This window comes from Ictalurus furcatus, chromosome 12 (assembly GCF_023375685.1).
Source record: "Ictalurus furcatus strain D&B chromosome 12, Billie_1.0, whole genome shotgun sequence".
NCBI lineage: Eukaryota > Metazoa > Chordata > Actinopteri > Siluriformes > Ictaluridae > Ictalurus > Ictalurus furcatus.
The window spans coordinates 26,346,735-26,367,321 of record NC_071266.1 but is presented as its reverse complement, the minus strand read 5'-3'; the positions used below and the strand labels follow the sequence as shown (position 1 = coordinate 26,367,321).

At 45.0% G+C, this 20,587-nt stretch overlaps 2 protein-coding genes across 4 annotated transcripts; both read left to right on the top strand.

The window, feature by feature from the left end:
• The first annotated feature begins 557 nt into the window (after positions 1–557).
• On the top strand, positions 558–4,846 carry LOC128615297 (aconitate hydratase, mitochondrial-like). The gene is made up of 4 exons (XM_053637249.1): positions 558–757; positions 1,458–1,904; positions 4,076–4,168; positions 4,493–4,846. The coding sequence occupies exons 2-4, from the start codon at positions 1,764–1,766 to the stop codon at positions 4,496–4,498; spliced, it is 240 nt and encodes a 79-aa protein (XP_053493224.1). The 5' UTR covers positions 558–757; positions 1,458–1,763; the 3' UTR covers positions 4,499–4,846.
• Positions 4,847–8,875: 4,029 nt separating this feature from the next.
• polr3h (polymerase (RNA) III (DNA directed) polypeptide H) lies at positions 8,876–19,927 on the top strand. 3 transcript variants are annotated; one of them, XM_053637246.1, is made up of 8 exons: positions 8,876–12,688; positions 12,891–13,252; positions 14,659–14,778; positions 15,271–15,367; positions 15,729–15,815; positions 16,923–16,986; positions 17,172–17,406; positions 18,955–19,927. In XM_053637246.1, the coding sequence occupies exons 3-8, from the start codon at positions 14,668–14,670 to the stop codon at positions 19,003–19,005; spliced, it is 645 nt and encodes a 214-aa protein (XP_053493221.1). In that variant the 5' UTR covers positions 8,876–12,688; positions 12,891–13,252; positions 14,659–14,667; the 3' UTR covers positions 19,006–19,927. The 3 variants fall into 3 exon arrangements, with proteins under 3 accessions (XP_053493221.1, XP_053493220.1, XP_053493219.1); XM_053637245.1 differs by having other exon boundaries at positions 8,876–13,252; XM_053637244.1 differs by lacking the exons at positions 8,876–12,688; positions 12,891–13,252 and adding an exon at positions 13,905–14,071 and having other exon boundaries at positions 18,955–19,926.
• The last annotated feature ends 660 nt before the right edge of the window (positions 19,928–20,587 follow it).

Sequence of the window (20,587 nt, the reverse complement as noted above, 5' to 3'; positions counted from 1 at the left end):
TTCTAGAAACCTGAGAATGCAACCTTTTTTTTTTTTTTTTAAAAAAAAAAAGAAAACATGGAATTGTTTTTCATTTCATTAAAAGTACAATGTATGAGTGTTGCGTGTTTGATTTGAATCCACCGCAGTATATGGTAGCTCCATACCCAATGTAATGAGTTAATGTAGGCATTTCAGACCCCTGCTGACCCCCTACCCCCTAAAAAAATGAAATAAAAGAATAAAAATAGAAACTCTCATAGAATTTGTAATGGTTTTAATGGTTGTAATGGGAATTGTATTGGTTGTTTTTTTTTAATGGAAATTGTAATGGTCCCTGTTGGTCTCTACTGGTAATTTGTTGCTTTCTATCGGTGGCGTGTTATGTCTAGTGGATACCATTAAGGACATCCTTATTACATCCTACTACGTAATGGAAACCATTCGGTAACGCTTTTAATGGCTAACAGCTGATGGTTTGTGATATAAGTTGTAGTGGAAACCATTTGAATTTCTGTGATGGTTTCTATTGCTTTAAAAAAAATAAACATGGGGTTTAACTTCATTTCAATCGTCTTGATTTAAATGTGTAACATAAATAATATAATGAATAAACTAAAGATAAATACGTATCGTTGATAAATAATTGAAATATTTCGATCAACCGACAGCGTCTATGGGGTTTTAAAAAAAGTCGCAGGAATGACGCCATAATTCAGCGACATATTTATCAGAAAACAAAATGGCGTCCTACTGTATGACTGTTAGTCGATTACGGGTAAGTTAAGTACTGTTTAATAACTCCGTCTCACACTTTGACGTGAACTAGCAGCGCAAAGCAGAATCTGTGTTTCTAACAGCTGCTGTTGGAATTCACTTAAAAGATTTAAGGGAGTAGGAATTTTTTTTTTTCCTCAGAGACTGCCTGCTAATTTTCTCGGGTCACTCTGTTGTATACTCTTTCCACCCGTATTCCTGTAAATCCTTTTTTTCCGCGCTAGGATTGGCTAGTTATATTACATTTCTATCTAGTGATTGGCTAACAGTCTTGACCGGAAAGCAGAGAGCCAATCTCAGCGCAGGAGGCGGGATTTTTAGTCCGTTGCCGTTAGCAACAGTGTAGCGGTGAAGTCAGTTGCTGAATGTGATGGCGTACAACATGTCTGAGTGTTTCTCTGAAACAGGTTCAGGGTTATGTAGAAGTTTAAACGCTTATGAGTGATTATTAAATTGTAAGAATCTCTACATGTCTTTGTTGTGAAAGTGATGTGAGGAAATACGTATTACCTGTTAATTACATAATCAGATGTCCTTCTTTGAATAAAATCTCAAATGACATTCAAATAGTTGTATAGTTTATTGCATGTAGAGAAAATTGCCCTAATTGACTAATTTCTGGAGAGTCGGGTTATAAATGCGTAAAAAAAACCAAACAAACAAAAACCCCTCTTTTTGTGTGTGTGTGTGTGTGTGTGTAGCTTGTCCTGGGTGACACGGCCAGGCAGCTTCATGTCTCCTCGGCCCTCGGCTCCAAATCAAAAGTGTGACGAGCCGATTGGAGCCCGGCTCCTCCGTCAGCTACGACACGCTGCTGAGTAACATCACCATCGTCCGGAAGAGGTGAAGAACCCCAGAGATACAGCAACACTGCACACTCACACACACACACACACACACACACACACACTCTCACATCGTGTCCTACGCCTTGTGGTCCTCCTCCGGCGGGTCAGGAGATCGCGAGAGGCCGTACATACCTGCGTTTGCGTCCGGACCGCGTGGTCATGCAGGACGCCACGGCGCAGATGGCCATACTGCAGTTCATCAGCAGCGGCCTGCCCAGAGTGGCCGTGCCCTCCACCATCCGCTGCGACCACCTGATCGAGGCACAGATCGGCGGAGCCCAGGACCTGCAGAGGGCCAAGGTGTGCTGGTGTAGTGTTGTACTCCTGCAGCACATTTATATTTACACAGCACTTATTACTTTATTCCTCTTTATGTCTCTCACATCGCGGAGTTCCTTACTGTGTTCCCAGATACTGCTAAACGTTAACCTTCTGGAGGAAAATTACTCGCCAGAAAGATCTTTTGCATAAGTATTCACCCCCTTCACAGGTCGCACACTTGAATGCGATCACAACCTTTTTGTAAAAAACCTTTGTTTTCAGGTGCGCTATATTACCATCCCGTGTCAGGTAGCCCTTACGCCACATGACCACCATTTCCACAGTTCACAGCGAGCCACGATTACAGAGCTGACACGTGATAACTTCCCATTTATTTTCATCTGTCTAAGATTCAGCTCACGCTCCACCTTCACTGTTTTTTTTCTGTATGTAGCTGTCATGTGGAATTCAGTTTCATTTGATAGCAGTATAATTCGTCATTATGGCGATGCAGATGAGTGCCTGGAGTTTCTCTGGGGTCACGGAGTGCATTAGGGTTTCAGCTGCTGAATCCGAAGCGGTTCAGGAGTCTCCGAGGGAATATTCAGTGTTTTTTTTTTTTTTTTACAGAGGAGGGAGGGGCGGAGCTTTAACTCCACTGATGCAATGAGATGTAAGACCTGCTCGATAAAACAACAAAGCACCGAGAAGTAAAGTTAACAGTACAGAGCTGCTGAGGACGCAAGAACAGAAACGGCAGGGGGATGAACAGGGATTAAAGAACAGAGTTTACTGATCAGTAAAGCTGACACACTCAGAGCAGAGATAGTGACGTCTCAGGACACGTAATACACTCCTCTGATAAGATGAGAATGTTCCGGAAATACAGTTGAGTGTGTGAATGTCTGTTTGTTAAACTGTAATTCATTAATATTGTTAGTTAAAATTGTTAGTGAGGAGCGAAACACTTCAGGACCAAAGTTCAGCATGGTAACAGTAACTCTTTTTTAGTTTTTACAAACTGGAGCTGGGATTTAAGGTCTAGCTCCTCTCAATACTCAACCCTTGATTTATTTTCCATTCTGTTAATCCACGCTGTTTGTTCAGATTTTATAGCAACGCGTGTAACCCGTAACATTCCTATTAATGCCAGTTCTTCCGTCTGAGACAGTCTTAGGCTTTAAATCTGTACAGTAATGATGGATAGATGGATGGATGGATGGTTGGAAGTACTTTACTGATCCCCAAGGGGAAATTTGGGTGCTACAGCAGCAAAGGACATTGAAGTACTAATGACACATGTATAACATTCAACATAATTGTAATTATATGCAAGAACACCGTGTCATTTAATAAAGTGCACAAGGTGTAGCAGACATTCATTCATTCATTCATTCATTCATTCATTCACAACAACCAAGTGGTGGTGATCCATGTATGCAGTGTAAGTGTGTATATGAATCGATTTTGTCCAGTTGTTCAGTCATTGTGAGAAGTCATTTGTGTGTCCTGCTGGGAAGAGATGATGTAGAGCCTGATGGCAGCTGATAGAAATAATATGTAATACTGTAGGTAATGCTGTATGTAGATAATATTAAATGTGAACTATAGGTACTAGTCAGAATCAAGAATTCTGAGTAGGGGCGGCTGGGGCTCAGGTGGTGGCGCGGGTTGTCCGCTAATCGTAGGGTTGGAGGTTCGATTGCCGGCTCACGTGACTCCACGTACTGAAGTGTCCTTGGGCAAGACACTGAACCCCAAGTTGCTCCCGATGGCAAGTTAGCGCCTTGCATGGCAGCTCTGCTACCATTGGTGTGTGAGTGTGTGTGTGTGAATGGGTGAATGAGAGACAGTGTAAAGCGCTTTGGATAAAAGCGCTATATAGGTGCACCATTTACCATTTACATTGCACTTTGGTATAATTGGAGTCAATTGCGTAACATTCAACAACTGTCATTACACATCCATAATAAGTGAATTTGAAGGGAGAACATTTTCTGGCCTTTTCTGTCAGTACAAAGAAATGTGGCATCATTCCTGTGTGTAGTACTCACACACACACACACACACACACACACACACACACACTCTCTAGATGCCGTAGACACCGATTAGGTTGAAAGGCCATTTTGGAGGTCATTTTATTCAGCACGTTTGCAGTATTATTTAGAGCATAGGTTAAAAGTGAAATGTTTTCTTTGTGGATGCAGGAAGTGAATCAGGAAGTCTATACCTTCCTGTCTACAGCTGCAGCCAAGTACGGTGTCGGCTTCTGGAAACCAGGATCAGGAATCATTCATCAGGTACACGGAGCTTTAACTGGAGCTCACACTTTAACCTGTTTGACTACACGTTCAGATTCAGACACAGGGGGTGTGGTTCTGGCTAACGCGTGTGGGCCGTGTATTGGGCAGTGGGACCGTTTTAATGAGCTTCAATAACTCGCTCATTAAAATGGACGAACGATTAAAGAAGCAGTTCTATTCAATAATAACAGTTACAGACTTTCTTCTTTGACAGCAAATGAATCTTCTTTAGGTGAATTTTTTCACAGGACTGTTTCTTTAAAATCATGTTTGATCTGTGGTCTACATGGAAAAACGTGTGTGTGTGTGTGTGTGTGTCAGGCGTGATGTGAAGAAAGGGGAGAAGAACACCATCGTTACGTCCTTCAACAGAAACTTCACAGCTAGAAACGACGCAGACCCGGCCACACACGCCTTCGTCACGTCACCTGAGGTACTCCCATGCAAAACGACCACACGCGTATACACACACACACACACACACAAATGACGCACATAAGCACACCTTTTACTTCACTTAAGGTGTGCTCCCACAGCTGGAACACAGACATACACCTGCTTTCATTACGTAAGGATCACATCTTGTATTCACACACACACACACACATACACACACACACACAATCCTGTTTTATGAGTAAAACTAACTCATTTAATCAGTCAGTTAATCAGACATCAATACAAATTTTCCTCATTTTGTTGCTCAGGTTGCAGTTTTTTGGTCGCTAGTGTGTTTGCTGCTAGTTACCATGGTTACATGGTAAAACCCCCCCCCAGCTCTGGCGATAGCTGGCACTCTAAACTTCAACCCTGAGACAGACTACCTAACTGCTGCTAATGGAGAGAAGTTTAAGCTGCTGCCCCCTACAGGAGACGAGCTGCCAGTGCGAGACTTTGACCAGGGTGAGGACACCTACCAGAGAGAGAGAGCATGAGTGAGCATAACTGTTACATAAACGTCTCCTTACAGGAAACTTCACCACATCAACGATTCCTTTTAACAACACGGGCTTTAACCCATTCGTTGTTAGTCTTAGATTATGGGAAGTGTCCGCTATACAAGTGGGCTGTTACTATAGAAACGATAATGTACACACACACACTCATAACTACACACTGTGGATCCTGGCGAAGCTCTTGACGATGATGGCTCGTCCTCCGAGGTGTCGGGGTTCCAGAGCCGCATGCTCTCTGCTGGAGCCTTCACCGTAATTCTCATCTCCCACAACCACCCACTGCACGCCGTTCGCCTGCACGCGCACACACACACACACACACACACAATGAACTGACCAAGGTAGATGCAACCGATCCTTTAGCCTGCTAGCAGAGTAAACCCGGGCAGTGTGATCAGTTGTACATGTGGACCGACGTCAGGCACGGACCCGTACTCGCAACTCAGCTGGTTTTTGATCTTATTGATGGCGTCGTTCTCGATGTTCACCGCTCCGATCAGGAGGTTGTTGATGTTGTCGAGGTGGCCGCGGAACTTCAGCCACGGACCTGCGGCGCTGATGTGGTCCGTAGTACATTTACCCTTCACCTGAATACAGGCAGAGAGAGAGAGAGGGAGATGGAGAGAGGGTGAGGGAGAGAGAGAGGGAGAGAGAGAGAGAGAGAGAGAGAGAGAGAGAGGGAGAGAGAGAGGGAGAGAAAGAAACAGCGAGAGTGAGAGAGAGTGAAAGAAAACCAACAAGATCCTGAAGCTCGTGGCCAGAAAAGTGTACAAGAGATATCAGATGCTGTCAGTACACAACAAACTCCTTTTTCTTTGTCTCTCTTTGAGTGTAACTGTCTTTCTCTCTCTCTTTCTCTCTCTTTCTCACTCCCTCTCACTCATGTGCTCTCTCTCTCTCTCTCACTCATGCTCTCTCTCTCTCTCTCTCTCTCTCACTCATGCTCTCTCTCTCTCTCTCTCTCTCTCTCTCTCTCTCACTCATGCTCTCTCTCTCTCTCTCTCACTCCCTCTCACTCATGCTCTCTCTCTCTCTCTCTCTCTCTCTTTAGAGACTAATCTGAAGAAGCAGGGCTTATTGCCCCTGATGTTCTCTGACCCTCGGGACTATGACAAGATCCGCCCTGATGATCAGATCTCCATCGTCGGACTGCAGTCTTTCGCCCCCGGCAAGGTCAGTCACCTTCTTCCTCTCCACATCTGCTCCTCTGACTGTGTAACAGCTGTTACAGATGTTCTGATGGTGTGTGTTGGGATGAAAACGCCACGTTGTTACGTCCCGTTACAGGTGTTTTAAACACGCTTGTATATCAGGTGTGACATGTTATGTTAAATAAGCGTTCGGTGACCTGTCAGACCTTTATATAACTCTTCTGTAGTGTACCATGTCCAAAGAATAGTATTTATGTATTTTAATTAATGTACATAATCAGTTAAACACACTGTATATCTAGAACAAGTGCTCATTTGCATATTTGACATGATTTATGTGTAAAATGTCACTTAATAAAATGTTCTCTCTCTCTCTCTCTCTCTCTCTCTCTCTGTAGCCTCTGACCGGCATGTTGAAGCACTCGGACGGCCGTTCAGAGAGCATCCAGCTGAACCACACCTTCAACGAGACACAGATCGAGTGGTTCCAGGCTGGCTCCGCCCTTAACCGAATGAAGGAGCTACAGCGCTGAACAGGAGGCGGAGTCTACAAAACGGGGGTGGTTGGGGGGGGTGCAAAGGGCAAGGTATTATAGGAATATTTTGGGTAAATAGGGAAATGATGTAGATTTGGCCACACACAGTTCACACAGCCAGGGTGCGCTGTTCGCTACACCTAGCCAGGTAACAGTGAAAACTGGAAAAATAATATATATATATATGTATATATATATATATATATATTTTTTTTTTTGGCTGAAGTTCCACTTTAATAATGTGGAGGAGTTTAAAGGGAAGAAAGATCATTTCAAGCACACCAGTAGATACACACTGTCACGAATCGTGACGGTGCAGAGATAGGACGGATGCAAGTGCCGGATGAACAGTTGTTTATTAGAAAGAGAGACAGGCAGACAAATCCAAAACGTGATCCAAAACGTAATCCACAAACATGCAAGAGGTCAGGCGATTGGCAAACAGGCATACACGGGGCAAGGCAGGAATCTAGGTCGATAAACAAAACAAGAAACGAACTATGACGAGGGACTGGAAGCGGATAATCCAGCGCGAACTAACTCTAAACATGGACCGTGACTATGACTATGATCCAAACTAAACTAACTCTAAACATGGACCGTGACCGTGACTATGACTATGATCCAAACTAAACTAACTCTAAACATGGACCGTGACTATGAATACGCTACGAACTTAACTAACTCTAAAGTATTAATCTTCCGCGCTGTGTGCTGGGAGGCGTGCAGTATATATGCGGACATAATCAGCGTCTAAACTGCTAGCAGCTGAGAGCAATACAGACCCACGTGAAATCCCAGCCAGTGACAGAACAGGGAGGAGACATGACAGAAACATAAACAAAACACACGTGTCCAGATGTCATTACGGTCAACAACGGAAAAGCAGGTGCTCGTGCATTCGCGCTTAGAGCACGCTGCTTAAAGGGGGAATCGTGACAGAACCCCCCCCCCAAAGGCACTCCTCCCGGAGTGCCATGAGTCATCCCCTTTCATTGGCGGACCCGGCCCCCTGGACTGAATGTCCAGTTTCCTGGCAGAGCCAGGAAACTGCACGGTGTTCTTGGCGGCGCAGGGAAGCGGAGCGACGTCCTCGGCGGAGCTTGGCTGGCCGTGTCAGCAGACTCAGGCACAGGCGGAGCTTGGCTGGCCGTGTCAGCAGACTCGGGCGCGGGCGGAGCTTGGCTGGCCGTGTCAGCAGACTGGGGCGCGGGCGGAGCTTGGCTGGCCGTGTCAGCAGACTGGGGCGCGAGCGGAACTTGGCTGTGCATGTCAGCAGACTGGGGCGCGAGCGGAACTTGGCTGTGCATGTCAGCAGACTGGGGCGCGAGCAGAACTTGGCTGTGCGTGTCAGCAGACTGGGGCGTGAGCAGAACTTGGCTGTGCGTGTCAGTAGTCTTGGGCGTGGGCTGAACTTGGGCGACCGGGTTGGTAGACTTGGGCGTGAGCAGCATTTGGTCATTAGGCTGAGATATTAGCAGAGCTTGGTCAACTGGATCAGCAGGCTTGAACGTGAGCTCAGGGACGTGAGACTTGACTTGGACCTCAGGGACGTGAGGCTTGACTTGGACCTCAGGGACGTGAGGCTTGACTTGGACCTCAGGGACGTGAGGCTTGACTTGGACCTCAGGGACGTGAGGCTTGACTTGGACCTCAGGGACGTGAGGCTTGACTTGGACCTCAGGGACGTGAGGCTTGACTTGGATTTCAAGGACTGGAGATTTGACTTGGACCTCAGGGACTTGAGACTTGACTTGGACTTCAGAGCCTGGGGGCGTGACTTGGACTTCAGAGCCTGGGGGCGTGACTTGGACCTCAGGGACTGGAGGCTTGACCTGGATCTCAGGGACTGGAGGCTTGACCTGGATCTCAGGGACTGGAGGCATGACCTGGATCTCAGGGACTGGAGGCTTGACCTGGATCTCAGGGACTTGAGACTTGACCTGGATCTCAGGGACTGGAGGCTTGACCTGGATCTCAGGGACTGGAGGCTTGACCTGGATCTCAGGGACTGGAGGCTTGACCTGGATCTCAGGGACTGGAGGCATGACCTGGATCTCAGGGACTGGAGGCTTGACCTGGATCTCAGGGACTTGAGACTTGACTTGGATCTCAGGGACTTGAGACTTGACTTGGATTTCAGAGTTGAGCTCTGCATGAAGTTGCCTGTAGTAGTAGGTAAACGGCAGGGCAGGTTCGCCTGCCAGACTTACCCCCCTGAGAAGTTGTTCTAGCTCGTCCTTCGCCTCCGGACTCCCGAATCGCACCATGAATTCCCCCACAAACTGTTCTACACCGTCCAGGTTCCTACAGTGCTTATCCAGTTTGAGCTGCACCCATTGACGGGCCGGTCCAAAGAACCGGGACCACATGAATCGGAGCCATTGCTTCTCCTCTGGCTTAGGGTCTAACAGGCTGGCGAAATAGTATTGACAGTCTACCAGAAAATATTCAGGGGCACCGAAAAATCCGTCAAATGGATCAGGAAGCTCCATAAATGTCCATTGTGGGAAGTGGACGGAGTCCATAGCGGGGACGGTTGGCGTCGACTTCCGGGTTCTGCGTCTCCTCCGTTCTCCTGCTGCATCCATGTTTGGGCGGAAGATTCTGTCACGAATCGTGACGGTGCAGAGATAGGACGGATGCAAGTGCCGGATGAACAGTTGTTTATTAGAAAGAGAGACAGGGAGACAAATCCAAAACGTGATCCAAAACGTAATCCACAAACATGCAAGAGGTCAGGCGATTGGCAAACAGGCATACACGGGGCAAGGCAGGAATCTAGGTCGATAAACAAAACAAGAAACGAACTATGACGAGGGACTGGAAGCGGATAATCCAGCGCGAACTAACTCTAAACATGGACCGTGACTATGACTATGATCCAAACTAAACTAACTCTAAACATGGACCGTGACTATGACTATGATCCAAACTAAACTATCTCTAAACATGGACCGTGACCGTGACTATGACTATGACTATGACCCAAACTAAACTAACTCTAAACATGGACTATGACTATGACTATGACTATGACTATGACCCAAACTAAACTAACTCTAAACATGGACCGTGACTATGAATACGCTACGAACTTAACTAACTCTAAAGTATTAATCTTCCGCGCTGTGTGCTGGGAGGCGTGCGGTATATATGCGGACATAATCAGCGTCTAAACTGCTAGCAGCTGAGAGCAATACAGACCCACGTGAAATCCCAGCCAATGACAGAACAGGGAGGAGACCTGACAGAAACATAAACAAAACACACGTGTCCAGATGTCATTACGGTCAACAACGGAAAAGCAGGTGCTCACGCATTCGCGCTTAGAGCACGCTGCTTAAAGGGGGAATCGTGACACACACACACACACACACACGCGCGCATATAACATGTCGCTGTACAATTGAACACGCACACTAGACACAGACAATCCTCAGAAATTTATCATAACATCATCTCCAAATAGGAGAAACAAGTAAGCAGTCTCTCTGTCACACACACACACACACACACAGACCTTGCATTAACATATTGTACCTCATCCAAACCCTGTGTTCAGCACTCCGTAGTGAAAACACTGTCGCCATTGTGTTACTGTAGCCATTGTGTTGCTCCACACACACACACACACACACGTGCTCTCTCCTATAGGACTCAGTTATATGATCTGCTGTAGTCATGGCTTCACAGGAAAGATTCTGTGGGGTCACATCCCAGTGCTGTCGTGTCGTGTCCCAGTGTGGATCGTCCCTGTGTAAGGCGTTACTATGGAAACGGTAACGTGTTTGAACGAGTGCGTTAATCTAAACCTGGGATTTGATTGGATTGCCTCATGTATAAGTCAGTTGTGTGTGTTTTTTTGTTTTGTTTTGTTTTAAATCAGAAGCCCTGTAGATCACTCCCGCTCCATGAAGACGCTTTAAAGGGTTTCGTCTCTGATACGCTTTTGAGTTCTGAGTGTGGACGAACTGTTCCGAGGAGGAATTCAATAATAATAATAATAAACATAATAAACACCGCCGATCGAGTCCCATAGCCTGCGATGATCGGTCGTGTTTCCTCTCCTGCTCACTGCCATGTGAACGCTCCCAGTCTCTTCACAGTGTGTGTCAGAAGTGTGTGTTTAATATCTTAGTGGGGACCAAATCTCCTCACAGGGATTGGAAGATCTCACAGTGCAGTGTTGACCTTGTGGGGACATTTATCTGGTTCTTAAGAGGAAAACTGTAGCTTTTATTTAAAAAAAAAAAAACAAAACTTAAAGATCCAAAATGTTTGGGTCCCCCCATTCTGGTTACTAAGGTTACGGTTAGGGTCAGGTTTAGGTTTAGCGTTGCATCAATTACCCGCATTCGTTAATATGTCAATGGAAGGTCCTGACAAGAATAACAAGACCAACGTGTGTGTGTGTGTGTGTGTGTGTGTGTGTGTGTTTTTGCCTTCCTAAATCTTCCCTCATATCAATCACTCGCTCTGTGTGACCCGCTTCCTTCCTCATGGAAAAACCGAACACGTGATATGGGTTTGAGAGCGGTGTCTGAACACCCACCCACACACACACACGCACAAACACGCTCTTAGAGTGTACCTCTTCGACACGTCACTCCTTTCTCACGGCTCGGTTAAAGTTCAGCGCTCGCCGTGTCTTTTTTTAAACTGAAAGACAGGGTTGTTACCCTGGTCTAAAGCCCCGAGAGCATTGTGCTTATCGAATAGTCTCGAGCTGATCGATCGATCGATCCGACGCTGCCGGATTGTAACGGCCTGCGCACTTAAAGTAGTTCCGACTTGGCTTCTGTGAATTGGTTTCTGGGTGGTGTAGCTTCCTGGAGCTGAGCTCAGGATATTAAACTCCCATGTTAAAGGAATACGTGCTCCTTAGCGTCTCTCCACCGTGTCCGTGGTCTGTAGTGTACAGTACGTGGGATTTACCACAGACACTCCAAAAAAAAGATCTTCAAATCCACGTGAAATCCACAACGCAGTATGTGTACTGTATCTCCAGTGGCTTGTCGTGGAAATCACTCGCTCCTTGACTTCCTGTTTCAAAAATACAGAACTATTTCTCCACTAACTACCAAGCGTACGTGGATTCTCTCGGACGGAAGACGGAGATCGAAACCGAGGACTTTTACTTGCGAAATGTGTCCGAATACGAAGTCTACGCTGCTTTGAGTCATTGGCGGCGTCGACGTTTGCACCCAGATCTTTGAGTAGACTCGTAGAGAGGTTGCATCGTTGAATACTGCTTCTCCTCTAAGCTTTCGGCATTAATTTCCACTATTGTCTACATTTTGAGACGTTCTGCAAAGTGTTACAGTCGTTCTGGTCGAACGTCGTCGTTACGTCACCGTTCCCGTGTCTGACGTTGTGATCTTTTCTCTCGGGTCCTCGTAGGAAGCTTGTTTTAAAGCGTGTTACCGGTACCGAACCTCCTGTGCCCTGATCGTACGCGTTTCAGTACCTGTGGAAACCGCTTAGCGTCTCTGCGGTGTGAACGATTTGCCAGCGACGGGGCGCAGTAGCTGTAATCGTGACTGAAATGTTCAAGTGCATATGACTCCACGGTTCTGCACGGGCGTGTTAATTATACATCACGCTGGTTTCATCTGTGAACATCTGTCTTTCTGTTCTGATTATAACCTTGATGATGTATTTTTAACACTTGTTTATTTGTTTGTTTGTAAGATGGGATTTATCACAGGTACAGATGTGGATTAAAAAGTGTTTTAATATCCTTCATGAATGCTAAATAAAATCTCACGTAAGTTGTGATGTGATTGTTTCATGTAGAAACACAAACACACGCAGAAGGGGTTTACGTTTCATACGTGATGTGTGTGTGTAACTGACGTGTCTATACACAAGGTAAGGGACATTTATTAAAGCACTAACATAGTTATATGTGGGTTTATGGTAAATAACGACGAATCAGTTATATACAGGCGGTATTTTAATATAGATAGTGTGACCAAAAGTATGTGGACACCTGACTGTCGCACCTGTATGTGTTCCTGTCGATGTGAAATTTGAAGCCCAGATTTATATAGAAAGTCTCTGTGTGCTGTAGCGTTACAGTTTCCCTTCACTGGAACAAAGAAGAGACCCAAACACTGCTCCAGCATGACGATGCACCTGTACACAAAGCCATCTCCATGAAGACACGGTCCTGCATGAAGCCCTGACCTCAACCCCACTGAACACCTTTGGGATGAACTGGAACTGGAGCCTCCTCGACATCCCAACATCAGCACCTGTCCTCATCCTCACTAACGCTCTTGTAGCTGAATGATCACAAATCCCCACAACCACCCCCCCAAATCCCCACAGCCATGCCCCCAAATCTAGTGGAAAGCCTTCCCAGAAGAGAGAGTGGAGCGCATTATAACAGTAAAGACGGAATCAATCTGGAACGGGACGTTCAACAAGCACGTACGTGTGTGATGTTGGTCTCACAGTCTTTCTCACATCATTAGGTTCCATCTGATCAGATAAATGTGAAATAGAGCATGTAGGTCGATACTTAAATAAATAATTAGCCTTATTTTATAGCCTGGAGCGCTGAAATTAAAGCTCATAGCACTGAGAATGTAAAAAGGCAAAGCAGTCAGCACATTGTCTGAAATGATAAAGTACATTTTATCAAAGATACAAGAATTATCTTTAAGGTCAAAATTATGTACCATAAATAAGGAATACATCACTGGAGACATGCTGAAGGGGGAAAAAAAGATCAATATTCAATAAGTATTCTATATGTACACATATATATTTATAAAAGTTTTTTTTTTTTAATGGTTCATGTGAAGTTAAATACACAATTACACAATTACAGACCTATTAATAATATAAACGACTATTTTTATCTCTCAATTCCTCATAAAGAGTGTAAACGTGACATTTTCATTAAAATAATACTCATTGCTAATTCTTGTTTTAAGGATCATTCAAACATATTGATCATTGCAGTTGCCATAACGACCCCGGTCTTTGTATCCACCCCATCGTAAAACAACCATGCGTGTGATTGGCCCACGTATTGCCGTAAAGCGCGGATTACTGTCGTACCTCCACTACAACACACGACACGTGCGGCTTTCCGGGGATTGATATATCTTTTTAAACAGCTCTTTATGGAAGCGTTGTAATGTGATTTCAGTTTAACACAATAAACACACAATTACAACGCAATGTAGATCAAATGCAGTTTCGACTAGAGTGATAGCTGTCTTCTACATAAGGAGATAAAAGGTGGGAGAAAGTGTTTAACTTGTTAGCTAACTTTGTTAGCCGTTAGCCGTTAGCCGTCTTAACATGACATGCCACCTGTTCTCTCTAAGTAATGATGTTATTATTATTATTATTTAAAGTAGCTTTGAGTTTGTAACATCGTTTGAGAAGTCGAAAAGGTTTCCTATTTGATATCTAGTGCTGTACACAGGGTGTAGAAATGTTTGGGTAACTCCTGGAGGGATTATGAAGCGGTTTGTGAATCACAATGTCATTTTTATTTATAAATAAATGTGATTTTATTAACGATTTCTTCTTCTGAAGGCTGATTTTAAGTACATCAGCTGGGAATTTATTAATCTATATATGTATGTATGTATGTATGTGTGTGTGTGTGTGTGTGTGTGTGTATGCATATATCTTTATTTTTAAAATACATATTAGAGGTTTTCTATTATAACATAGTGTATATACCATTCATAGTGCACTATTTGCACTTCTGGTTGATGCTAAACTACATTTCATTGCTGAACACATGTACTGTGTAATGACAGTAAAGATCTGTCTAATCTGTCTAATCTATCGAATGTGTGTGAATGTGTGTGCAGCCCCGCAGGATGTTTGTGGTGGTTGAGATGATCGACACCGTACGGATTCCTCCGTGGAATTTCCACCGGCAGCTGAACGATGCCATCGCTGAGGAGCTCAACAAGAAACTGGCCAACAAGGCAAGTCCTGCTTATCATCAGAACAACGCTAGTCTAATCCAGAACGGTCGCACAGAAGGCTCCTGCACGGCTCGGGAATTCGGCCATTCCTCTGCTCTGAGATGGCTGATTCAAACCGCAGAGATCTCTGTTCTTTACCTCTGACCGTAATCAGAGATTTCACACCGTTTCGTTACTAAATAACACACCCTTTTAAACTGTTTATTTGATCAGCCTTAGATTATGCAGATCAATGCTGGTTCTTACATGATAGGACGATTGGATAAATACGAACCCTGTGATTTGGACTACTGCGCTACTCTCAGAGCTGCTGTTATAGAAGACTAATCCACACCTTCGGACCAATCAGAATCGAGAATTCAACAATGCAGATTAGTGGAAGTAGAACAAGCGCTCAGAAGCAGCCTCTGTCTGAGGCGTTATTATTATTACTATCACTCCAGCTGTTGCTTTTCTGCTGTTTCGTAATTAACGTGTCTCCTCTTTAACCAGGTCGTGTATAACGTAGGCTTGTGTATCTGCCTGTATGACATCACTAAACTGGAGGACTCGTACATATTTCCCGGGGACGGAGCCTCTCATACTAAAGGTACTCCCACGTCACAGCTGTTTTTGGTTGACGTGAGCTTATATGAACCGTAACGAACACTATTCCAGGTCTCCGAGTTTGGATGTGAGAAGGAAGCTCAAAGAAACCACTGTTTTAGGTATTAGGGCTCTCGGTTTTTGCAGAAAGGGAAGTGTTGGCGTTGGCTTTTTTTTCTTTCCCCTCTCTGCTATCTACAGGCACAGACAGGAACTGGAGAAACGGTGATGAACAAAGGGAGCTCATAACGTTTAGTCATTAAACACACACAACCCAGTGTGCATCTGGCATTTTAATGTTGATTCATCCTCAAGGCCTTTGTTTTGCCGTTAAATAACGTAAATATACGTCTTTCCCCCCACAGTGCACTTCAGGTATGTAGTGTTTCACCCGTTTCTGGACGAGGTGATGGTCGGGAAGATCAAATACTGCAGTCAGGAAGGAGTGTATGGTAAGATTTTATTTTATATATATATATATATAACCACCACAGTCTCTTCCTTTTCTCTTTACTTAGGAGTGATTTTTGTGCCTTTGCTTGTGTTATACATGTCTTTCCCACGTTGCCTCAAGCAGTTGCTCCCCTCTGATTGGGTGACACCGTAATAAGTTTCACTTCTCCTTTGTTAGTGGATGACGCCGATGGGAGCGCGCTGGTCCTTTAGTGGCGTTATTTTGTTTTGTACAGATTTCAGTCCCTTCAGGAAATCGTAAAAAAAAAAAAGGAAGAACTTGGTTTCAAGAGTCTCAGTGAGACACGCATCAACTATATGCTTGAATTCAATAACTCACGTGGACATTCTGAGCGATTAGAAAGTTCCAGACTTACACCAAGACCGCCTGGATGTTTTCACGCTTCGTTTAACGCTGTAGATCAGGCAGGCACAAGGTTGAGATCTCGTGACTGGAGTTTTGCTAGATGTCGTCATATCGGGGGATTGGAAAGCTACTGCTTCCCCGTGTTTTCAGAGATGGCTTGCTGGTATGGTGTCAGTCTGACAGCTTGAGAAGAAAAAGAAATGTTTTAATGAAGTGAAGTCCTCGTAAAATAAATAAATAAGCACAACGGTCCGAAGTTTGCGTCCCCTTCCTCCAACAGTTACATGGCAGCAGATTTGTTGTGTTCTGTAGGCGTTCATGTCATTTGAAATGTGGTCTGGCTTGTGTTGGTTTTCTTGCATGTTTCCCGCTTTCGGTTTCTGTTGTTATTCAAGAAAAAAAACAACCCCCCCCCCACACTCCACAAACTAAACCTGTAATAAGTCTGTATCGTATTTTAAAATCTAATCCTCACCACTTTTTAATGTAGTTTCTCTCTCATGCTTGTACAAGGTGAGGGACTTGATGCTGCATCTCATACAGCGGTTCATCTGATTAGTGTGGCTTTTTTTTTTTTGGAAAGTGCATGCGAATAAAGTTTTGGCACCCTGTGTCCTCGATCCTGCTGCTGATCATTTGTAGGCGGCTTACTGTGGGTATTCTGGATTTCTGTGAAGCTGTTATTCCTCAGGGATATAAAAATTAACAGTGTGTGTGTGTGTGTGTGTGTGTTTGACAGTCAGCCTCGGATTCTTCGATGACATCCTTATCCCACCCGAGTCCCTACAGCAGCCTGCTAAGTTGTATCCTGCATGAGTAACGCTGACGATGCCTGGCATAATGAGTAGTGTGTGGTGGGAATGAATGAATGAATGTTAACGCAATACTAGTGTGTGGTGCATTATGGGTAAAGAATAAATAATCAGCGATGACTGTGTCGCTGTTATCGATGGCCGAATGGTGTTTGCTCCTTGACACCTGGCCGTAGTGACGAAGCCGAGCAGGTGTGGGTGTGGGAATACGAGACGGACGAAGGCGCTCACGACCTCTACATGGACCAGGGTGAGGACATCCGCTTCCGGGTCGTGGACGAGTTCTTCTTGGATACGTCTCCCACCGGGCCCACCAAAGAGCCCGAGGCACCCGCTCAAACCGCCAGCGCGGCGTCTGCGACCGCTACGGACGACGGGACGCAGAAGAAAGAGTCTCCTTACACACTGGTGGTGAGAGAAACCACACACACACACACACACACACGGGTTCAAATTTGAGTGATGCTGCACACTAGACTGTATTCTTACACTCCACACTGTACTTGAAGTGCATCTGGCTGTTTGTAGGATCTCTAATCAGAAATCGAATGTCACTCAGTTGCCAGAACAGCCTTCAAAGAAATAACTGCGTTAGTAAAAATGTCCGGTTTGAAGTTTTCTCCCTTGTGGTGGAGCCGTGTTCTCGAGCTGCTTCGTTCTATCACACAGCATATAAGCTCGCTGGGGGAATTAAGCACCTTATTTTACCGTCTAAGCTTCCACTTGTTATTGGCAAGGTCAGCATCTCGGGGTAAAGTACAGCTCTCAGTCAGTGTCGTTCCCGCGCCGATCGTTAAAGCGGAGGTAAACAATCCGAGACTGCTGAAGAGCATCTTCATCATGAGACTGATATTGATCTGAATTGCTTTTGTGCGTGTGTCATGTTATTTTTCTTGAAAACACACTGCGTTGTTACATTTAAGGGGTTTGTGCCACAGCGCTGATTTAGTAAGGGAGAACCCACGGCTAGGTGCGCGTCACGTGATCTTACTGCACGACGTGGAGGAAGAGAAAAACCCGACGTGGAGCGGAGTGCGTTGAAAAGGTGTAACGCACACCTCGCCGTGGATTGTCTATCCCGCTTATACCACGGTCTCTCGCCAGCACGGACGAGTTAAAGCTGTCTGTAATGTTTGTGGCGCAAAATTTGCGTGAAAGGATAAAAATAACGGTTCGTTTTCGTTGGTTATTTTATAAACGGGTCGAATTCCTCCCGCTCTAAATCATACACAGAGATAAAGTAGTGCGATAAGATTACGTTTATTTGGATGAATTATAATAAATAGTTATTAGTTAGTGAGTGAGAGAGTGTGTGAACTGTAACGGTATGTTACTATGGTTACTATGGTTACAGTTGTTTATAGGCAGCGCATTAATTCAGAACGCTGATTTTAACTGACTGGAACTACCTGTGCATTATACGCTTTTAATGCACACCTTCCAGCCAATCAGAATCGAGTATTCAGACAGACCATAGTGCAGCTACAAATCACGGGTTTATTTTTAACATGCTCGTTCTAATACCTTATCGTTTCTATAGTAACGGATCATTCACAGGGATTTGAATGCTCTGCCCTGTTGGGTTTCCTCTGGGTTCTCTGGTTTCCTCCTTCCTCCCAAAAACATGCCACTAGGTGGATTGGCTGCTCTAAATTGCCACTAGTTGTGAACGAGCGTGAGTATGTGAGGCGTCTCGTCCAGGCCTCGCATTCCCACCTCACACACAGTGTTCCTGAACTTCCTGAGATCCCTCCTCCCAAGGTATATGTGGAACAAGCTGCCATCTGTGTCTCGCCTCGTATTTTTCTCCATAAAGTACGGTGCCGTAACGATCATAGTTAAGTTCGTGATCCGAGAGGTTGCACAGAGCAGATTTTATTTGTTTTCAGTATCATGTACGATTCCTACTACAGCATTCTAATCAAGCACACAGTAAATAATTGTTCTTCACTTGCGCAGGCTTCCATCAGTGAGCCAGGACTGGGCTTGCTGTCATGGTGGAGCGGCTAACGACGGCACGAAACGACGGCCCGTGCTCCGTGGTGGCGATCCGGTTATCAGTAACTCTGCATCATTTGACCTCGGGAACCAGAGAGAGGGATTTACTCCTTTCTGGTGCTGTAGACCGACCGACCTCACGGCGTCTCTCTGGTGCTCCTCTACCGCGACCTCGTTTCGTATCGACGTTTGACGCCTGTATTGGATTTTGACCGAAAGCTCGCCGAACCAATCGGAGAGAAGTGACCGTGTCGAACTGAGCCGCCGCTCATCAAAATTGCATGTCCTTCTGCTCCGTCTCAGAAATAGATGACCTTCTTCTTCAAAACAGTGCAGCGATCTCATTCTGTTTCAGTCACGGTCACTCACCTGGTGCGAGTGCTAATCTTACTGTGTGGGGAGGGAAAGAAGACGTTTATTCTGATTTAAAATGCACATTATCTCAGTTGCAGGACCATTTTGGTCCATTGGTTGCTGTGCGTCAACGAGTTGCTGATCATATAAAATAAAGCAAAAATGTATTTAAACGTTCTGAATGTTCATTCCTGTGTCTGAGAGATATGTTTAGCGTTTCATAAATATTTCACTGCTTTACTTTTGCTCCAGATTTCGGAACGGATGCCAATGACCACCAGTTAGCGTCCCACACACTGCCAGTTACATTACTGTTGCTAAAGGATGAGATAATGCTAAAGGCAGTGGTGTTGAATTATAATAGTTTGGACATAATCAGCTAAGATATGTTCAGTTTCTCATGTTTGATTCTTTAGTTTTGCGCTAGAGCTACGAGGTTAATTAAAGTAGCTAACAAGTAATGGACGCTTATAGCCTCCAGTTTAGCATCATGCAAACTTTCTTTGGTGTGGAGTGGGGCACACTTGTCCAGAATTTGGTCAATCCAACAGACTGGTCCGATGTTGATATGATGCTGTTTTTGGGCCTCAAATAATGCTTTTATGTTTGTAATAATAATAATAATAATAATAATAAAATTTATTTGGGAATTCCATCCATCCATCCATTTTGCATACTGCTGATCCTACACAGGGTCTCGGGAAGCCCGGAGCCTACACCAGGGGACTTGGGGCACAAGTTGGGGGAAACCCTGGATGTTGAGCCAACCCATCGCAGGGCACAATCACACACACGTTCACACACTACGGACAATTTGGAAATGCCAGTCAGCGTACAACGGAGGAAACCAGAGTACCCGGAGGAAACCCCCGAAGCGCTGTGTGAACATGCAAACTCCACTCCATTTTAGATCAGTTATCTATATAAATGAATTCCCTCCAGGTTTTCCAGAATTGTACATCCTTGATTGCATTTTACTTTAATATAATTGTGCTTTAATCCATATACACTATACTACCAAATGTATGTGGACGCCTGACCATCACACCCACATGTGCTTGCTGAAAATCCCATCGCCCTTTTGCTGTTATAATAAATAACACCTTCTGAGAAGGTGGGTTTCTTCCATGCCAACCTTGGCACACCAGGTCTTCATGGAGCTCACTTTGTGCAACAGATGGAACCGGTTTGGGCCTACAAGGGAAATCGCAAAGCCATGGCATGCTGAGAGATTCTATAC